The sequence below is a fragment of the Stegodyphus dumicola genome, chromosome 8 (assembly GCF_044657685.1).
Source record: "Stegodyphus dumicola isolate Sdum_Otavi_A_Nest chromosome 8, ASM4465768v1".
NCBI lineage: Eukaryota > Metazoa > Arthropoda > Arachnida > Araneae > Eresidae > Stegodyphus > Stegodyphus dumicola.
In genome coordinates this window covers 124,013,408-124,031,890 of record NC_140775.1, presented here as the reverse complement: position 1 = coordinate 124,031,890, position 18,483 = coordinate 124,013,408, and the positions used below count along the sequence as shown (strand labels likewise).

The 18,483-nt window shown below is 32.1% G+C and overlaps 1 protein-coding gene across 1 annotated transcript in view; it reads right to left on the bottom strand.

Moving 5' to 3' along the window:
* Nucleotides 1–244: 244 nt before the first annotated feature.
* LOC118191391 (aly/REF export factor 2-like) overlaps nucleotides 245–18,483 on the bottom strand; it is a 52,983-nt gene continuing 34,744 nt past the window's right edge. The window contains exons 4-6 of the mRNA XM_035362190.2: nucleotides 9,289–9,391; nucleotides 6,877–6,941; nucleotides 245–684 (exon numbers count right to left, since the gene is read on the bottom strand). Coding sequence (XP_035218081.1) covers nucleotides 6,887–6,941; nucleotides 9,289–9,391 — 158 coding nt within the window. The 3' untranslated portion in view covers nucleotides 245–684; nucleotides 6,877–6,886. The remainder of the gene's footprint in view (nucleotides 685–6,876; nucleotides 6,942–9,288; nucleotides 9,392–18,483) is intronic.

Here is an 18,483-nt window from a genome sequence, read left to right as displayed (position 1 = left end):
TGCACTTCATACTTACTGGAGATTGAATCATTCTCACATGTGCAGTAGTTGACAAAATGGGTTTAGAAGCGAAGAATCAAAACAATTTCAGAAACCCGAAAACACATTTTTTAGGCAAAATAAAATATTTTGCCAAACTAACAAAAGTCGGGAACAGGCTGTAAATTCAGCTGGTACGAGTGCTGTTGAAATGCAGGAAATTTGGCATTTCTGTCTATATAATATATTTATTACTTGCTCAAAAAATATTTTTTCACATTTATTTTAGAGCAATAAAAACAATCCAAACTTTAATGCAGATATCTATTACATAATGTAATTATATACTTTTAACATTTCTGTTTAAAACCACAATAAGATTTAGTGTTATTTTCTACAGATATCAACGTATAATGTAAAAAATTATACCAGTTTTGATTCACTTGGCATTAATAAAATAAATGCAATTTGAATCGTTGCACAGTTTTATTAAAATAGACGACTTATATCCACCAATACTGCGTTAAAATGTCTGCATTTTTCAAAACATATTTTCAGCTTTCGGAGTCTGTTATTCAAAGCAATGTCACTTTCAGAATTTTAAAAATATGAGAAACAACTTTTCACTATGGAAATGTCCACTGATGTATCCATATGGCAAAATCTTGAAATCACTTGGGCCACGTAGTCATCAGTAAAGCTTCCCTTTACAAGAAAAAAATATATATATATATATATGTATATATAATTCAAGAAACTAATAATTAAAAAGAGAAGTGAGAAAATATGACATTTCTTTAGATATATAGTAGTCGTGAGTAGGATTTAAATAACAAAATACACAGTGAAAGTGAAATAAATAGTATTTGAAAATACAATTAAAGCTTAACTATCCAGCATTCAACTAACCAGAATATTTTAGGTAATTTTTTTTCCTGAAAAATCAAGTAAATCAGAGATTAGTAACACAGATCATTATATTACCAGAATACATTATGTTGTCACCAAACAGTGTAATTTAGTGTTAAAAATGGATAAGCATGATGTCACAACACCAGATTCAATTTTTTTTTAAAGAATAATGAAGTTCTTTTCCTCTTGCATTTTGAAAACATTGTTAATATTTGGAACCTGCCTTTTTGATAAAAGCATGCAGTGGAGTTTAGGAAATGGTTCTTTGAAATGAACGAACAATGGTGATGCAAAGTTAGAATTTATGATAAATGATTTAAGTATTTTTATACATTATATCCATAATTTGTATGTTTATTATCTAACTAAGTAATTCTAAAATTATCTGGAATTTGGCATTTCCAGTCTGGATAGTTGAGCTTTTACTGTAACTAAATTAATTTCAGATATAAAATAATGAAACACATTTTTTTTTTGAAATAATAGTACTTTTCGTCGTCTTATGTGCATTTTAATCAGTTAAGATTTACTTCCCAGTATCTGTAATTTTCTCTTTTGAAATACAAAAGATATTGGTGGTAGAGGGAAATGTTAGTTAAAAATAAACTGAATGATTATTTCTTTATTTTATTTATTTACTAACTTCTATAAGATGAATTCATCTCTGGGGGGGGGGAAGAGAGAATTGATTTTTTAAATTCTGAATTAATACTTAAGATAAATAACACTTGAATGTATTTTAAAAGGTAATCAGAATTTTTTTTTTAAAGGTATAAAATTCCAATACTTGGTAAAGCATATAAAAAAATGCAGTGCAAGATTGCTAATTTAGAATTTTTCTCACAAAATCAATTTCATATTAATGTTTTCTGAATACAGATACATTTCTATGGAAGTCCTTTTATTTAAATGTTCTTTCTTTACAAAATTCAATAAATTATTTAAATGTATATCACAATCAAGAAAGGGTTAACACAAATTGTAATAAAACTATTTGTGGAGGGGAAAATACATCATTTTCAGGAAAACTATAATTGAAATTTAGGAAAAAAAGTTCTATAAACTTAAATTTGACAGAGCTGTGTTAGTACAAAAAATAACTATTTCGCTGCTCAGAGGAATTAAGCAATCTTATAAAAATGCATTTATTAATTAAATTATAAAGTCTATTTTTTAAAAAATCTACAATTTTGAATAAGCATCCTTTCAATTACTTTAAAGGTATTTATTATACATAAAAAGTAATATCGATGCAACATTGATTATAGTATTTTATTACTTTTAAGCAAGTTGTTTATTTCTTAAATGTATAATGTACAAACAGTATTTTTAAAAATGAAAATAAATATAAATTAACAATACAGTAAATGAAAATAACATTACTTATTTTAATAAAATAAATTTTTTACTGCATTAAATTTAAATTACTTCCAATTTTACAAAACAAAAACAGGAGATGGACTTAAAAGTGTTGTTTTTACACACTACAAGCAAGCGTCATGCAGCATGGCTAAAAAATAGTCCACCATGTTTCTGTGAGATAATGTGAAAAAAATTGCTGTTCAGAACCCTGAATGTTCTGCAACATCTTCAACTTCAAAACTTAAGTAAGAAATTCATCACAAACTTTCTGCAAAATACAACATGTTAGTACCACGAAAAACATTTTTCATTTTGTCACATTTTTCTCAATTCTTCTTGGATTGTGGATCTATAAATCTTGCCTTCAATACTTCTAACCTTCCAAAGCTGCAATGTCTAAAATCTTGAAGAAAAATCACCGCTAACAATGCTATATAATTGCAAAATGCCAGGAATATTTCGAGGGGGAGGGGAATTGGAGGAAAACATGTAAAACTAATACAAAAAACTGATGCATATTCTGAGATAACAATGAGAAAATCCTCCAAATCCAAAATACCTCAATGAGAGACATATCCAGGGAATAAGCAGGCCATGGAAGAAGAGAAACTTGTTAAGCCCTAAAGAAGGCTTACGCATCTGAGAAACAAGTGCATGGGTCCTGCTGAAATACAGCATCGAAGGATGGAAAGAACCTCTAGCTTCTCTTATGTAGGTTCTCCACTGTTGAGTTTGTCGGCAATCTGCACTAAATGGAATATACATTTATACCCAATAGCTCCCCACAACACCATGATGTCACATGTTTGAGCAGTATGATGCTGGATAACACCGGTCGCAGACACTTAGGTGATGAGACACTTAACAGATACCAGTTAGCCGACAATGAGTCTCGCTCTTCCCAATGCTTTCAGATTTCTAATACTTTCACATTTCATGATTACTTTGCTCAACACATCATGCTACATTCATTCCCGTATAAAGTCGTTTCGCTCCTCCCACTAATGAAATTTCCTTTCCCTGTGAGGAAGTAGAGTGATTCGCCCTACTCCTTGCCACAATGGAACTACTTTTTTTTTTTTCTTCTTCTGAACTGCTATTTACACTCTCAGAATGTTGTTTATACATTAGCAGGGTTGCCACTCAAACAGGAGAATGAAATTCCCTGACTTTTCCAGGTTTTCCAGGTATGTTTCGAGAAAATTCCAGTCTATTCGCGTAATGTTCATTGGCTGTGCTAAGAGTAAATTAATTATGGTATTACCTGTACTGTGTAGCAAATTCACTTGATTATTCAACAAATCCCAGAGGACATTTATTCTTAATTATTCTTGGTACACTTTGTTTGATAATTTTGTTTACTTTTCCACTTAATAAAATTTAAGATATATACATTGGATAACAATTGTATGTTTTATTTAATTATTACTCATGATCATCACCAGTTCAACATGAGGCTAATCCGGTTCTTATAAATCACAACGCAACGCTAAAAGTTAGGTTAGATTTTAGGTAAATTTAATTTGTGTGAGGTGTCTTTTTAAAAGGCACCTTAACACTTAAAAACACAAATATAATTATAATAGGAGTTGTTTTCTCCACTGAAGATTGAGATTAGAATCTGCCCAATATGGAATAAAATAAGGCTTTTTTGCAGACATTCTGCAGCTAAATGAAAGAAAGAAATCTATTTAATGATATGTTTTTACTAAATTGAGGTATTTTATACGAGGGCCATCCAGGAAGTAGATTACGTTTCCGTCTGTGTCCGCTAGGGGCGGGGCTAGCGCGGCCATCTTGGGGTCAGAGCGTTGCGCAGCTCAGTCTGCATCTAGCCGTGCTAGTGAGAGGTGAGAGGTTCGTGCTGTGCTCCGTTCAGATACTGTGACGGTTTGAAATGTCTGCGTTAATTGAAAATCCCGCGAGCTGCGAGGTGCGCTCAGTAATAAGGTTTCTGACTGCAAAAAACTGTAAACCGATAGAAATCTATCGGCAGCTTCGTGAAGTGTATGGGGACAACATTATCACTGAAGGTGGAGTGCGTCAGTGGGCCATAAGATTTCAAAATGGCCGAACCAATGTTCACGACGAAGATCGAAGTGGGAGACCCAGCATAGTGACCGCCGAACTTCTCGAAAAAGTCGATGCTAAAGTCTGTGAAAATCGAAATTTCACAATAACGGAACTTTCTTTGAGTTTTCCACAAATTTCGTGAAGTTTGTTGCACGAAATCATCAGCGAAAAGCTTGGTTACCACAAGTTTTGTGCAAGATGGATTCCAAAAATCTTGACAGAGGACCACAAAAATCAGCGAATGGCTGCAGCGCTGAACTTTTTGGACGCTTACCATAAGGATGGTGACTCTTTACTCGATCGCATTGTTACTGGTGACGAAACATGGGTGAAACATGTGAACTGTGAAACGAAATTGCAATCAATGCAGTGGGGGCACACAAGTTCTCCCCAAAAACCCAAGAAATGCATGCAAACAATGTCGGCAAGGAAGATGATGGCGACTGTTTTTTGGGACAGAAAAGGTGTAATTTTGGTGGACTTCCTGGAAAGAGGCACTACAATAAACTCTCAAAGGTATTGCCAAACTCTCCAAAAACTCAGAAGAGCAATTCAAAACAAGCGCAGAGGAATGTTGAGCTCTAAGATCTTGTTGATTCACGACAACGCCCGGCCCCACACGGCAAATGTCACTCGTAAAGTTCTTGAATCTTTTAAGTGGGAGTTGTTTCCTCATCCGCCGTACAGTCCCGACCTGGCACCGAGCGACTTCCACCTATTCCCAGCAATGAAGAAGTGGCTGGCTATGCAGCGTTTTGATGACGACGCACAGCTGCAAGAAGAGGTAACGAAGTGGTTGAGGCGCAGGCGGCCGAATTTTTCGACGAAGGAATTTCCAAGCTCGTACATCGCTACGATAAATGCCTTAATTTGTATGGTGACTATGTAGAAAAGTAGTATTTGAGTGTGGCTTTCATCTGTATATAATAAAATTTGTTTCCTATACTTTGTTTATTTTTTTATTCCAAAACGTAATCTACTTTCTGGATAGCCCTCGTATTTATTTCGCAGCATACATAAGGAAAAAATATGTGCATTAAATTTCGTGATGTCATCCTACTGCTAGAATTAATTTCAGGATTATGCCAGAGAAAATTTCCTGAAATTTGGAAATATTATTTACTAATGATAAATAAATTTAGAGGGAAGAAGCAACATTAAATGATATGAATAACATAAAAATAAAGATAATTACTTAAAAATTGAATTAGAATAATCAACGATATTTTAGCGAGTATAGTTAGCCTAGATGACTGATTACTATTTTTTTTATTTTACTGCAAAATGACAAGGTATTTATTAAAAAAAAAAGAAACAAAAAAAGATTTTGCGGTAAAATCCTAGTATACGGTACGGCCTTCGCATGATTTTGAAAATTGTTGCCAAAAACAAAATGACCCGTTCACTGCTCATCACCATGTCGCCAAATCCCGCTGTACCATACATGGGGATTATTTTAACCAAAGAATGTCAATGTACAGAAGAAAAGGTTCCATACACGCAAATGCTATTACGCCGCTAGAAAGCGGAGGGAAAATTTGCCAATGGATTTGGCGGCCAGAATTTCCCTCTTCGCAATGTGTATAGGAAATTGAGAAACACGTGTTAAGAAGAAACGCTCTTTGACAAAAAAGAAAACTTTGAAAATCCGTTTCTAGATTATTGAGAAAAATCCAAGAAGAAACGTTTTATCAAAGAACGTTTTTTCTTGGATTTTTTGCAATAATTTTAAAAACGGATTTTCATAGTTTTTTTTTCCTCCCTCAAAATAACTAATCCATGAATTAATTCACTTGCGCCAAAAAATATTTTCTTTTCCTTTATAGGTTAAAGAAATTTTAAACGATATTCATTTTATGAACTCTTGATAATGTGACCTTCGAACTTCGAAGATAACATGATAGGTGAAAAAAAAAAAAATGACTTAAATATTGAACTTATGGAGAAGTTCAGAAATTTTGTAACTGATAGTAAATTTAAATAATTATTGAGTACGTGTCAGCTAAACATCACTGTTGGCTTAGTGTCCTGTTCACTAAATGTCCTGACGGCTAACTCTCTGTGTCAGCTAACTGGTGTTGGCCAAGTGTCACAGACCCGTATAACATACTGTGGGTGGAGAGGTTCCTCTGTAGAATGTCTGATGCACAGGGCACGCTACAGGCTGTGTTGCCATGCAAGCTGTAGGCATTTGTGATTCGGCAACAGGAGAATCGTGTAGAGAAACCCTTGCACACAGTTCATGCTACAGCAAACAGCGACGACACGTAGAGGTAGACAACAAACTCTTACCATGAAAAAATTGTAAAGAAGATATTTTTAATTAACTACATAGCTATTTTGCTTTTGCTAAGCACTGTTTCATAAATTATGCTTTACAGCATTTAAAATCTAGGTTTAAGTGCAAAGAACATGATATTTAATAACCAAAGCTAACACACAAAACATTAAAAAAAGACCCAAGTGGGCGTAATATAAAATCTGAAAGCTTTCAGATTTTTATATTTTTAATCAGACATGTTAATCACATTTTAAATTGTAATTACTCACAAAATTTCTTTCAAGTCCTCTGAAAACCTCCTCTACGACCTCGACCTCTCGTTGCACCCCGTCCTCTGGAAGAGATATGGAAAATGTTATGAATATATATAATACTGCAGCTGTAGGATGTTTATGAATTCCTATAAAATTCCTTTGACAAACTTTAACACTAAATGTTGCATTATATACAAGATTTTGTCATGCTTGATTAGAAAATTTACATTTTCAGCACTACACTGCTTCCTGCAAGTACAGTATTGATTGAATGATGTAAAATGCAAAAGTCATGATTAGAAGTAATTTGTGATTGTAATAATAGCAATAAAATGCTTAACATTGAAAAAGGCTGTTACATTCACAGATTTCAACAGTTAATAAAATAATAGCTATTTCTGATTTTTGTAACTGCCACTCAAAAGTAGCATTACTTTGATTTCTGACCACTTCACCGGCAGATCAATTTAAAATTATACAAAGAAATTTGTAAAAGGTCATTTTCATCAAGGTTATGTTTTTCCCAACTGTGGTACGTGAGAGAAAAACTATAAGAAATTAGCAATGGTTCATCTATGGGAATATCAGCATCCACAAGAATGCTAAAGGGCACCAAATCCAAAAAGTAAAATATAAACATTGGAAATAAAAATGTCTCTCTCATAATTAAAAAATACATTTAGACCTCATTTAACAAAGCTCCACATCACATTTTCATGAACAATATTCTTCCATATCAAATGTTTAATATACCCTATGGATCTTAAGGACAGGAATTTCTAAAAAGGGAAAACAGCGAGAAGCTACATCTTAATCAGAAATATGTTCTAATACTTTTTGTTATATTACTAACTCATTTAATGATGTGAAGAGGAGTTTTGCCACTGCATATATCTATCCAAACAATTACTCCTCAGCCATAATGATCAATTTACTGGACATTATGGTGACAATAAAGAGTTTTCCTCTTTCCACACTGGCTGGTGTCCAGAACTAATCCTGGTGGTTAAGTGGGATTTGTTAAAAAAACATGATTCTGGTTCACTGTCGGTGGCTTCAGCAAATAGTATGCTTCTCACAGAAATGTAATCTTTTCTGATGATAGTGTGCTTGCAACTATCATCATAAATTAGCCAACATTATTTAAAAACCAAGAAATGGTTCCCCCAGATACACATCTACTGGTAGTGTAGGCAAGGTTTGTGGCTATTTGGCCAAAAATAGCATTTGTGTTCCTTTTTGTCACTACAACAATATGTTTGTTCTCTTGAGATGAGGTGGCTCTCTGACAATCTCTAGCATGCAAGGACATTTACATCATCTTCAATAGCCTTTTTTAAATGAGAGATAATACTTTTCAATGTGCATAATGCTTGGGGAAGTGACATTTTCCCCCATTTCTAGATGACCAACTGCTTGGCCACAATTGTATGCATTCAAATAATGTTTTACTGACATTATAAATTCATTATTTGCTTATAAAAATGAAAATTCACAGCAAAAGTTTCAGAAACCTACAACATTACTCCTTTCAAATGCCAATAAAGAAACAATGCAATTGCACACTGCTTTCTATACAGATAAAAGGTTTTATCCTACAATGCCTCTACACTATTTTTATCTGAAATTGTATAAATAATGCAAACAAAAATTTGCATAAATCAATTGTTCCTTGATGACTGTCCAGAAGTGTGGTTTTATATTTGAAGAATATAATCAATAAGAAATTTGAATGCAATTTCTTGATATTTGTAACTTCGAAAGCTTTGGAATAAATTTGGGGTTTTATATGCCAAAAAGTACTAACTCAAAGGAGTATATTTTAATGACTGAATTGTTCTTAGGACATATCCTTACAGAAATCTACAAACATTAAAAAAAAAGTGCAGACATGAAATAACAGTAAAAAAAAAAAAAAAAAATGTGGACACAACTTCCTGGTATGGCATGTTAAATGAAACACATTTTCCCACTATTTTTACACACTTCCTGAACATTTCTGCAAATTATGTACTTTTAAGGACAATGAAAAAATTTAAAACCCATCAAGAAAATACGAACTCAATAAACTAAAGCAATTATCTACACTCGAACATCACTTTTGCGATTTGTAAAAAAAAAATAAATCTGCAAGTACGATATATTATTATTAAACATAATCTAATATTAACTCAATTACGAAACAAATTCTTCTTACTTAAACTGTGCTACAGCTTTAAACTGATTCTTTCTTTTATGCCCATTTTTGTCCCAAAGTCGCTCAGAGGTATATGCACATTTTATGTCAAGTTGCATAAATTAAACTGAAATAAAATAATAATCGGCATGACTCATAACAGAAGCTTGGTATTGCCATGAAAGTTCCTTGCTTAGATTAATGATTGAGCTATAGATGTTTCTTCTATTAAGTACACATTACCAACTTACCTCCCAGAGAATCTGGCATTTCCTCTTCTGTTAAGGTTTGATGCAAAACTGTTATTTATCCTTGGTGTGAGAGAACTAGTAATCTGGATTTTCATTGGTCTACCTAATAAGATAAGAATTAAAATATTGGGAAAATTATTTTCCTTTCATATCCTAATTCATAGATTAAAGGGTAAGATTTTCCTACAAAAATACAAATATGAAATTCCATATAAACGGAAAATAAGAGTTTTATTTAAAAGAATTATTCTTTTTTATATAAATCTTACCTAAAACTAAGAGTAAAAAGCATACAAAAACTACTTTTTATATTTCTGAAACACACACTAGCAGTAGTGGAGATTTAAAACCTTAAGATGTTTCAATTTGACTCCTTAAAATTACACAACCATTATTTCTTGATCAGTTACACTGTTTTATTGTTTTAAATTCATTTTTTCACTATATCTTGAGTTTATTTGGAGCTATTCAGACATGATAAAAAAAATATTTAACTGAGTGTTAAGTCACAGTCTCCCATTCTCTGTTGACTACGGCATCTGCTGTTGTTGGAGGTGGTGGGATGAAATCGGGGCCTCTGAGCGAGTTTCTAAAAGGTTTCAGGAGTCATTACGGGCTGCTCTCTGAGGTCAGCTGGAAGAGAGTACATATTGCCTAAATATTCCAGCCCTTTTCTATTATTGTGGCAGCAGACAATGTCAAAGATAAATGATGATATAAAATGTAGCTTGAAACAGAAATGGTAACCCTAACATAGATTCTTCAAGTATTACAGTAAAAGTCCAGAAATCCGCAAAGCTTGGGACCAGAGGTTGTGCAGATTTTAGGATTTTGCGGATTTCAGGACAGAAAAGATAAAGCATAATATCCAGATTAAAAGTGCAAAATAAATAAGCCGTATTAGATACATTTAATTAAATTATTATATACATTATTGTAAAAATTTATCACATGCATTAAATTATTATTACATATATAAATTGATTATATTATATGTACACAGCATCAAGGTTTGTTGATTTTGCCTCATGCAAAGATTTCCGGTTTCGGATTCCGACGTCAGAATCACTGTTCTGTAAAATTTCAACAGCTTTTCTTTATTTTCTCGTATATCATACACAATCGTGTTGCAATTCCATACGATCCTGCTATAAACCGACGAGTAGCACCTGCCTCCATCTTTTGCAAAATTTGCATTACCGTCAATGCAACGTGTTTACGTTCTTCAACGTTGCAAGTAGTAAAATCATGAGTATGTTTCTTATCTGCCATTTTATTAAAAAAGGGCTGAAATTTAAAATATTCTTAATTTATCCACAAAAACATCCGGATTAAAAAAAAGGCAGCAATAAACAATCAGCAAATGTGAAATACAACGTGAATTGTGAACTTGAAAGAAGAGTTGAGTGAATCGTCTGCTTTTTTATCTCACTGTGCAGATTCGAGGGGAAAAATATTTTTATCATGATGTCAATAATTTGGTATTTCCATTATGACTCATTATTCGGTAAGTATTTTTTTCTTTGATATTTCGTACTCAACAGTGCGGTTACTGGAACCTATAAACTGAATGTTTATATTTTGAGAAGCAACGCGGATTTTTGGTATTAGACTGTATTATTATAATTTGACAGGGTTCGTAGCCATATTTTAGTTAAAAAAATAAGCACCTATAAGAACTTTGCATTTTAAGGAAAAAATAAGAACCTGTCTAATTACATTATATACAACTGCATAACCTAAAAGAAAAATTAGACTTGTAATTTAAAATATGAGGAATGCAATATTTATTAAGAGAATGAGCATTACCTCAACCATGGAAAACAATTAACTTTTTTGGTACTATTCGGTATCGAGGGCCGTAAAAAATCGCCAAACTATTGTTGATGCCAATGCTGCCAAAAATAATTACGGCAAGAAAGGAAGTATAATAGTAAATAACTATCTAAGATTGATGTTTTAATTTAGATGAAAGGTTAATTTCATATAATACTTTTTACAGGGTTCGTACACATTTCCTTACATGAAAATTAAGGACTTTTAAGGACCATCAAAGAAAAAATTAAGGACCTATCAGCAAACAAAAAAACAAATAGAATAAAGCAATTATCCATACAACCGACTTCATGCTTGTAATTTCACTTTAAGAAACTATCAGAAGTGTGTATTATGCACTATTATTAAATTCACTTTAATACTTACCATAAAACAATTTTGAAAATTAAACTAACTCCCTACAAGTTATGAAGTAGATAACATTAAATTAGGAACATAATTTCTTTAAAAACATGTATAAGTGTATTTTACACTAATAACAGTCACTATTTTAGAGATTTACATGATTATTATTAACTTATTTGATATTTATTTAAACACAGTCAACTATTATAATCACAATGTAAGAATATTTTGCAGATTAAAATAACTGATTTGTAAACATACAATTTATTTCCTTGGTTTTTTTGACAGATACTAGAATAATAAACTGTACAATAAAAGATACAAAACATTTATGCTTTTTTTTTTAAATCTGAAATCTTTTCAGCTATTTTAACATCTAATTTATGTATGTCTATTTCCTTTTCTTTAACTATTCTTCTAAGTTCATTTGCTTTGATAAACAAATCAATGTTTATGCTGGTCTCAGCTTCATCTGCTAAAGCATCTACTTCTTCATTAATATCTTTAATGTCCCTTTGAAGAAATTTTTTCTTCTGCTTCATATAATCAATTTCTTCCTCAATGATATTTCTTTTCCTCTTTGAATTTTGAGATTTAGTTAAAGATTTTTGTTCTCCTAAATACTGCATATATTTAGACCTTGCAGAAGCTGCTGCTGATCTCATTTCTTTTTATTAATTTCGATATTAAGAACAACTCCAGAAAATTTTATGTAATCAAATACTGTGCATTGAAAAACGTATGACGAGTCACTTAAATTTTCAATTTCAATTGCTTTATTTACAGAGAAGCTCCTTTCCACAGAGGCCTGTCCATGTGACAAGATAAGAATCATTTTCACTATTTTCTATACTTTTGAATAGTGAAAATCATGAAAATAAGAAGTGAGAAATGTGTCAAGAGAAAGATTTTGAGGATCAAAAGTAGAAAATTCATGTAAATTTGTCTTAACTACTTTGTCTAGAAACTCTCCAAACTGCAGCAGAATTTCAATCATCTTGTAAAACACGTTTATTCTGCATTAATACCGTTAGAACTATTTTCATTTTGTTCTGGGCTTTTATCCATCAATCGCGGGTCTATACAAGATGCATTTCGAATAAGAGAATAATTTATTGGACATTTAGACATTAAGTGTTATACTATTGTTAAGACACATTGTTGACCTTGTTTCAATGCAAAACTTTCAGCTTGTGAAATGTCCTTCTTGTGGCATTTATCATTCATTAACTGCTCAGCAATGAATCCCAAATAAACTATCATTATAACAATTTGGATCATTAAAATTAAATTTATAAAGATTTTCTGCTTTAGTTATTTTTGAATATTCTAGTTTCAAAATTTTAAAGTGCTGAAGGCAATCATTTACAAGTTTTAAGATATCTTCAGCAAAAAAGAGAATAAGTGGTTTATCACTTTGATAATATTCAAGGAAAGGCAATACTATTTTCGACAGAGAGAGAGAAAAATTTAATTTTATAAGAAATGTTTTATCTTTAGTTGCCTCCAAAATATTTGAGAAGGATTTTGACGAATTTTTTTTAAACTTCCCCATTTCAACTTCTTTAATGTACAGTAGTAAGTCATCCCATATTTCAATGGCTCTTTCAACTGCTGGGACATTTTGCAACCATCGGTAAAAGCAGAACTTCACAGGTAGCTTTTTTAAGCCAGATATACTTAAAAAATCTTCATGTCTTGCAGGAGAATCTTTAAAAATCCAATATAAGGAGGATAAGAATGATGGAATGTCCCAGCCAGTGGATGACATACTATGCTTGAAAGCATTGTTAAGAATGTGTAAACCATATGTCCCTAATGTCAAGCATTGAATGTTATATTCTTTTTTCAAGGTCCTGTTGCAATAAATCATAAAATTTCCAGTTTACTGCAGGACCATCCATAGATATTTGTAAGAGTTTTGACAAGTCTAGTTTTTCAACACATTCATAAAATTTGGATAAAATAATTTCACTTTTTGCATGCCCTATAAATGCAGAAGTAAGGTACTGAGTTCTGACCTTATTTTCCTGATAACCTCACATAAATATCTAGTTGCTTCTTTTGGTTTGTCAGATTAAGAGTCTCATCAACTAGTAATGTAAAAAACTCAGCATTTTTACAATGCTTTAGTGACAAAGTTTAAAAATAAGGGCCAAGACCAAAATAACAGATATAAGCACATTTCTTTTCACCCCATGAACACTATTTTGCAATGAAACTATCAGGGAACATTTTAGTGAACAAAGGCCCAATAACATCGCACGATTTAAAAGAATAGTGGCTTTTGATGCACTTAAAAGCCCACAATATTTCTGCATCTGTAACTTCAGATTTTAAAGGAAAGAATTTATTTTATTTTTTACACTTATTGATGTTGAATTAGCAGTTACATCTTTTCCTGAAGTAGATGGTTCTTCTAACTTGACAAAATTCATGATACTGTTAGAAGAAACTCTGCAGTTGAGAAGGGAAAGATGTTTTGCCGCTAAAAGGGGCATCACATGCAAGGCATTAGTATAATTAAGTATCGCATATATATGTATGCATACTTGCCAACCTATGACACTCAAAAATCAGGAGATTTTTCACAATGTTAAAAAGACTTTTTAAATGATAAAAATATAGTTTTTAATAATGAATTAACTTTAAATAGTTACTAAGTCTTAAATGCAAGCAAAACAAAAATACCTTAGACATAAAAAAAACATTTTTATTACTTTCATCGTTTAAAAAAAAAAAAAAAAAAGGCACTTTAATCAGTTTTCATACAAATGTTATGGACAGTGGCAGATTTTGCTCTCGTTAAGAAAGAAACTTCATAATTTTGTTCATAGCAATTGCCACGTAGGCCTGCTTTCACTAATAATAGTTATTCTAATGTGTCATCACTAATATTAGTTCTAAATTTAGTCCTCGTTTTCGCAACAACACTTAAAATCCTCTCACACTCTGCATTACTATGGGGAACTGTCAAGATGGCCAACATAATTCTAGAGAGTTCACTATATTTTAAAATTCCATCAGCACCTTTCAATTTTCCAATTAACCTCCACTGGGTGTCAATCCTAGCTGATTTTATAACTTCATCCAAGTTTTCTAATTGTAAACTGCAAAATTGCGACTGCAGTATATCAGTAGCAACATCAATATCATCATCTTTCATGACTAAACGAAGTAACACAGGAAATCTATTCAAAAAGTACCTTATATCAAAAAAAGATACATTTGCTAGAGCAGAAACATCAGGAACTTTAGCATGCAAAATCACTTTATCGTTGACTGGAAATTTATGTAGTGTGTAATCACATACTCGACAGAAGTAACTTCTAACATGAAGATAAAACTTATTTTTGTCTTCTTCTGAAAGTTCTTCCACTACTTTTGTAGTTGCAGCTCTTATTACCAAATCTTCATCTTCCTTCTGATTTTCTGTTTCACCATAAATCACATCATATATAGAATTATAAGACAAAACACAGACTGGTTTTACAAACTTTGATAAAATGTCTTTAAACAGATCATAAATCATTGATTGCAAAACATGAATTAATGGAATTCTGCTTTGTAGAATTGTGTTCAGAACATCGAATGATGGCAAAATGAATTGTAAAAAAAAAAAAAAAAAAAAAAAAAAAAGCAAAAAGCTTTCTTAAGGTCCGAAGAAAAAAACATAAATATTCGTTCTTCACAAGATAAACTTACAGTAATCGGAAAATGTTTTGTGTGTTGAGCAATTTTTTTTTTTTATTTTGAGAGAAATTTGTATCAGCTTTACGCTTATATTTTGCAGTATAATTTTGAGAACTGCCAGTTGAATTGCTGAATGATCCAGAAATTACAAAAAATCAAAATTTTTCTCATTTCACTATTATGCAGCTGTTGGAACTGTTTCAATTTTTCCTTTCTTTTAGAACTCCTTTCAAGATAATAAATATCAACAATGTGTTCATCCACATTTAATGGTAAAGAAGCTGCCCCTTTTTCAGCTGCTAAATTTAAGAGCTGACAGGTGCACCTCATAATCTGCAAATCTGAATGAATTTGCCTTTCTTAAGATGCCTGCAACACCAGTCTTCAAGCCTACCATTACTGGTGCATTATCGGCACCAAGCGCTAAGCAATTATCCAGAGGGACTGCATTTTATTTTAAAGTTTTAATAATTAGCTGTGCTATATTAAAGCCTGTCGAATGTCCTTCTAAAGTGGGGACAGAAAGTAAACTGCACTCAATTTCTGAAGACTCTGGATTTCTCAATTTCTGAAAAAAGAAACAATTGGATACAGTTTTGAATTGGTATTATTGCTTCCATCCGTAGAGAGGCAGAACGAAGCTGTTTTAATGCAATCAATAACTGAAGATTTATTTTTCAAACCCATTTCTTTAACAATTGCACCTGTTTTGGTCCTTGCACTTGAGGATTTCTTAGCGATTTCACTATCGGGAAACTTTTTTCTAAATAAAGCTACAGCGTGATCCGATGCATTCAGTGGCAGGTTGTGCTCCAGTAAAAAGGCAGAGAACAGACATTCTGCATTAATCACCTTTTAGTCTTTTGTTTCCGAAGAAAAATTTAATTTTTCGTTTTTTCAAAACAACTCATGTTGTCCTTGTGTTTTTGTGTACGCACATGTTTGAGAACATCTGCCCTTCCCCCAAGCGAAATCAAAAAATCCCAACGACAGATTGTACACCTCGCAAATTTATTACACTTCCTTGAAGAAATAATGGAAGGAAAGTCAACTGTGTACGATTTTTGAAACGTGCACGAGTATTTCACCTTTCTCGCAGACATATCAAAAGACGATAATTTCTAAAACTATTTCCTAAAGGCACGTGTACTCACACAACTCAGGACAAGATGAACGAAATAGCGAAAGAACATCCAAAGAACGGCCAACGGCCTTGAGCTTGCTTTGTGCTCATTGGCTAATATATGCCAGATGACACGCAGTGGAGCTCGATGCCCATTGGACAACTGTAGAACGAAGTTTCTGGATACGTATGCTGTCGATCACAAAGCAGAAATTCTCATCTGATTCGCAAGGTTTCATTTTAGATATAATCTAGAGAAAATTCAGTTGCTTTCAGACGTCCAAAATCACTTTTTTTTTTGTTCATATAACGAAGTATTAAGCCAAGTTACATAAAAATCGTGAGAAATTTTAAGAATAAGAAAAAGTCGGGAGAAATATATTGTAAATCGGATTGGCGGGAGAGCGGTCGAAAATCGGGAGTCTCCCGCCTAAATCGGGAGAGTTGGCAACTCTGTGTATGTAATTGTATCTATATCTATACATATATATATAAGAAAATAAGAAATATATATATATAATAAGAAATGTATACTGAAAATATACATTTTTTACTATATATATATAATATATAGTACATATATATATATATATATATACACAGTACAAATTCCAAGATCCAGACATCCAATATCTGGAATGATCTAAAATCCGGACCTCAAAGCCACCACCAACCAATTTTTTAGGGCTTTTTTGGAAGGAAGGGGTATGCTTTACGCATGTGCATTAGATTTATTTCCTCATCATAAAAAACATGCCGGAAATCTCGATTCTTAATCTCAGTTTAGCGCTAAATAAAATATCTCATTATTGAAGAAATAATTATTTTAGCATAAATTTGTGTGATTAGTAACTTGACTCCATAGCTGCGTATCTGCTTGGCATAATCTCAAACCAAAACATTTGTTAATTTTAAACAAACTAATATTTTATATCCTTGATGCCGAAATCGCGAATCATTATTTATTGTATTTTGCTTTCATCATCGCACGTTTATCAACGGATGACAACTTGAGTGATGACTCATGCAGCGACGCCAAATAAGAGAGTATTATCCGATTACAGATTTAGGTTTAATGCGCTAAAATGTTGACTAGGGGAGATTTAACAGAAATTTCTTTCCTTATGCTGAAAATAGATTTTGTTAATGATACTCATATGACAAACGATTATATTTAGTGCTATTTGAATTAAGAATAACTGATTTGTTATTCACATAAAGGCAGAACCAGCGCCAGAGCTCGCATGGCCGCACCAGGCGGCAGAATTTAGGGAAGTTAAACAGAAGTTTTTCATGTCGATGACAATGCCCCAATCATCAATCAATTAACGGAGGGCGAAATCTATAGTATGGTTCTAAATCCAGAAAATACAACTACCGATAGTGAAGAAAGTAACAGAGAGGTTACTGAACGAGAAAAAATTTTGATTGACAAGTTATTCGGAATTCTCGACACAGCAATTACAGGACTTGAACAATGAAACTTAATAACTCAACAAGAAATTATATGTCTATAGTATTAGTCTAAAGTATCAGCAGAGAAAAGAAATCAAACAACTCACATTGAAAGAAATGTTTAATAAAGTAAACATATAAATATTAAGCTCTTTTCTTTTGTAAATTTTGATACCCTTTAAATCATAAATGCTTCATTATTTCATAAATCACGATTTCATATTTTCAATTTTATAATTTCTATGTGCCATCTTAGTAGATTTAAAATGATCTAATATCCGGAAAAATCTCAAATCTGGGATCGTCGAAGTCCCGACCTCGGACTTTGTACTGTATAAATATACATATATATACGGAATGTATATTTTCAGTTAAACTTCTACCCAATAACTTTTTAGTAAGTCATGAAAGTTAATTTTGCGTCTAGTTAATTCAGGAAAATTAGTTTCAATTAGTTGTTTTCAGTTTTAAAAATATTAAAAAATTTTTAATTAGTTAGTTGTTTTGAAATAATAATTGTATCGCCATTAGCAAAAATAATGCATTACTATCAACAGCACAGGATTAAACCAAATACTTAATTGTCTATTGAAGCTTCAAAACGTATTTCCGAACTTCACTTTTTCTCGGCTAACGTTACCGAATTTGCCCTTGGAGACCCAAAATCGAAATGAAGCCAACAGATTTCCCGCAAAATCGACAACAGACCCTCTGCAGAAATAAACTCATAATCCCGATATCCC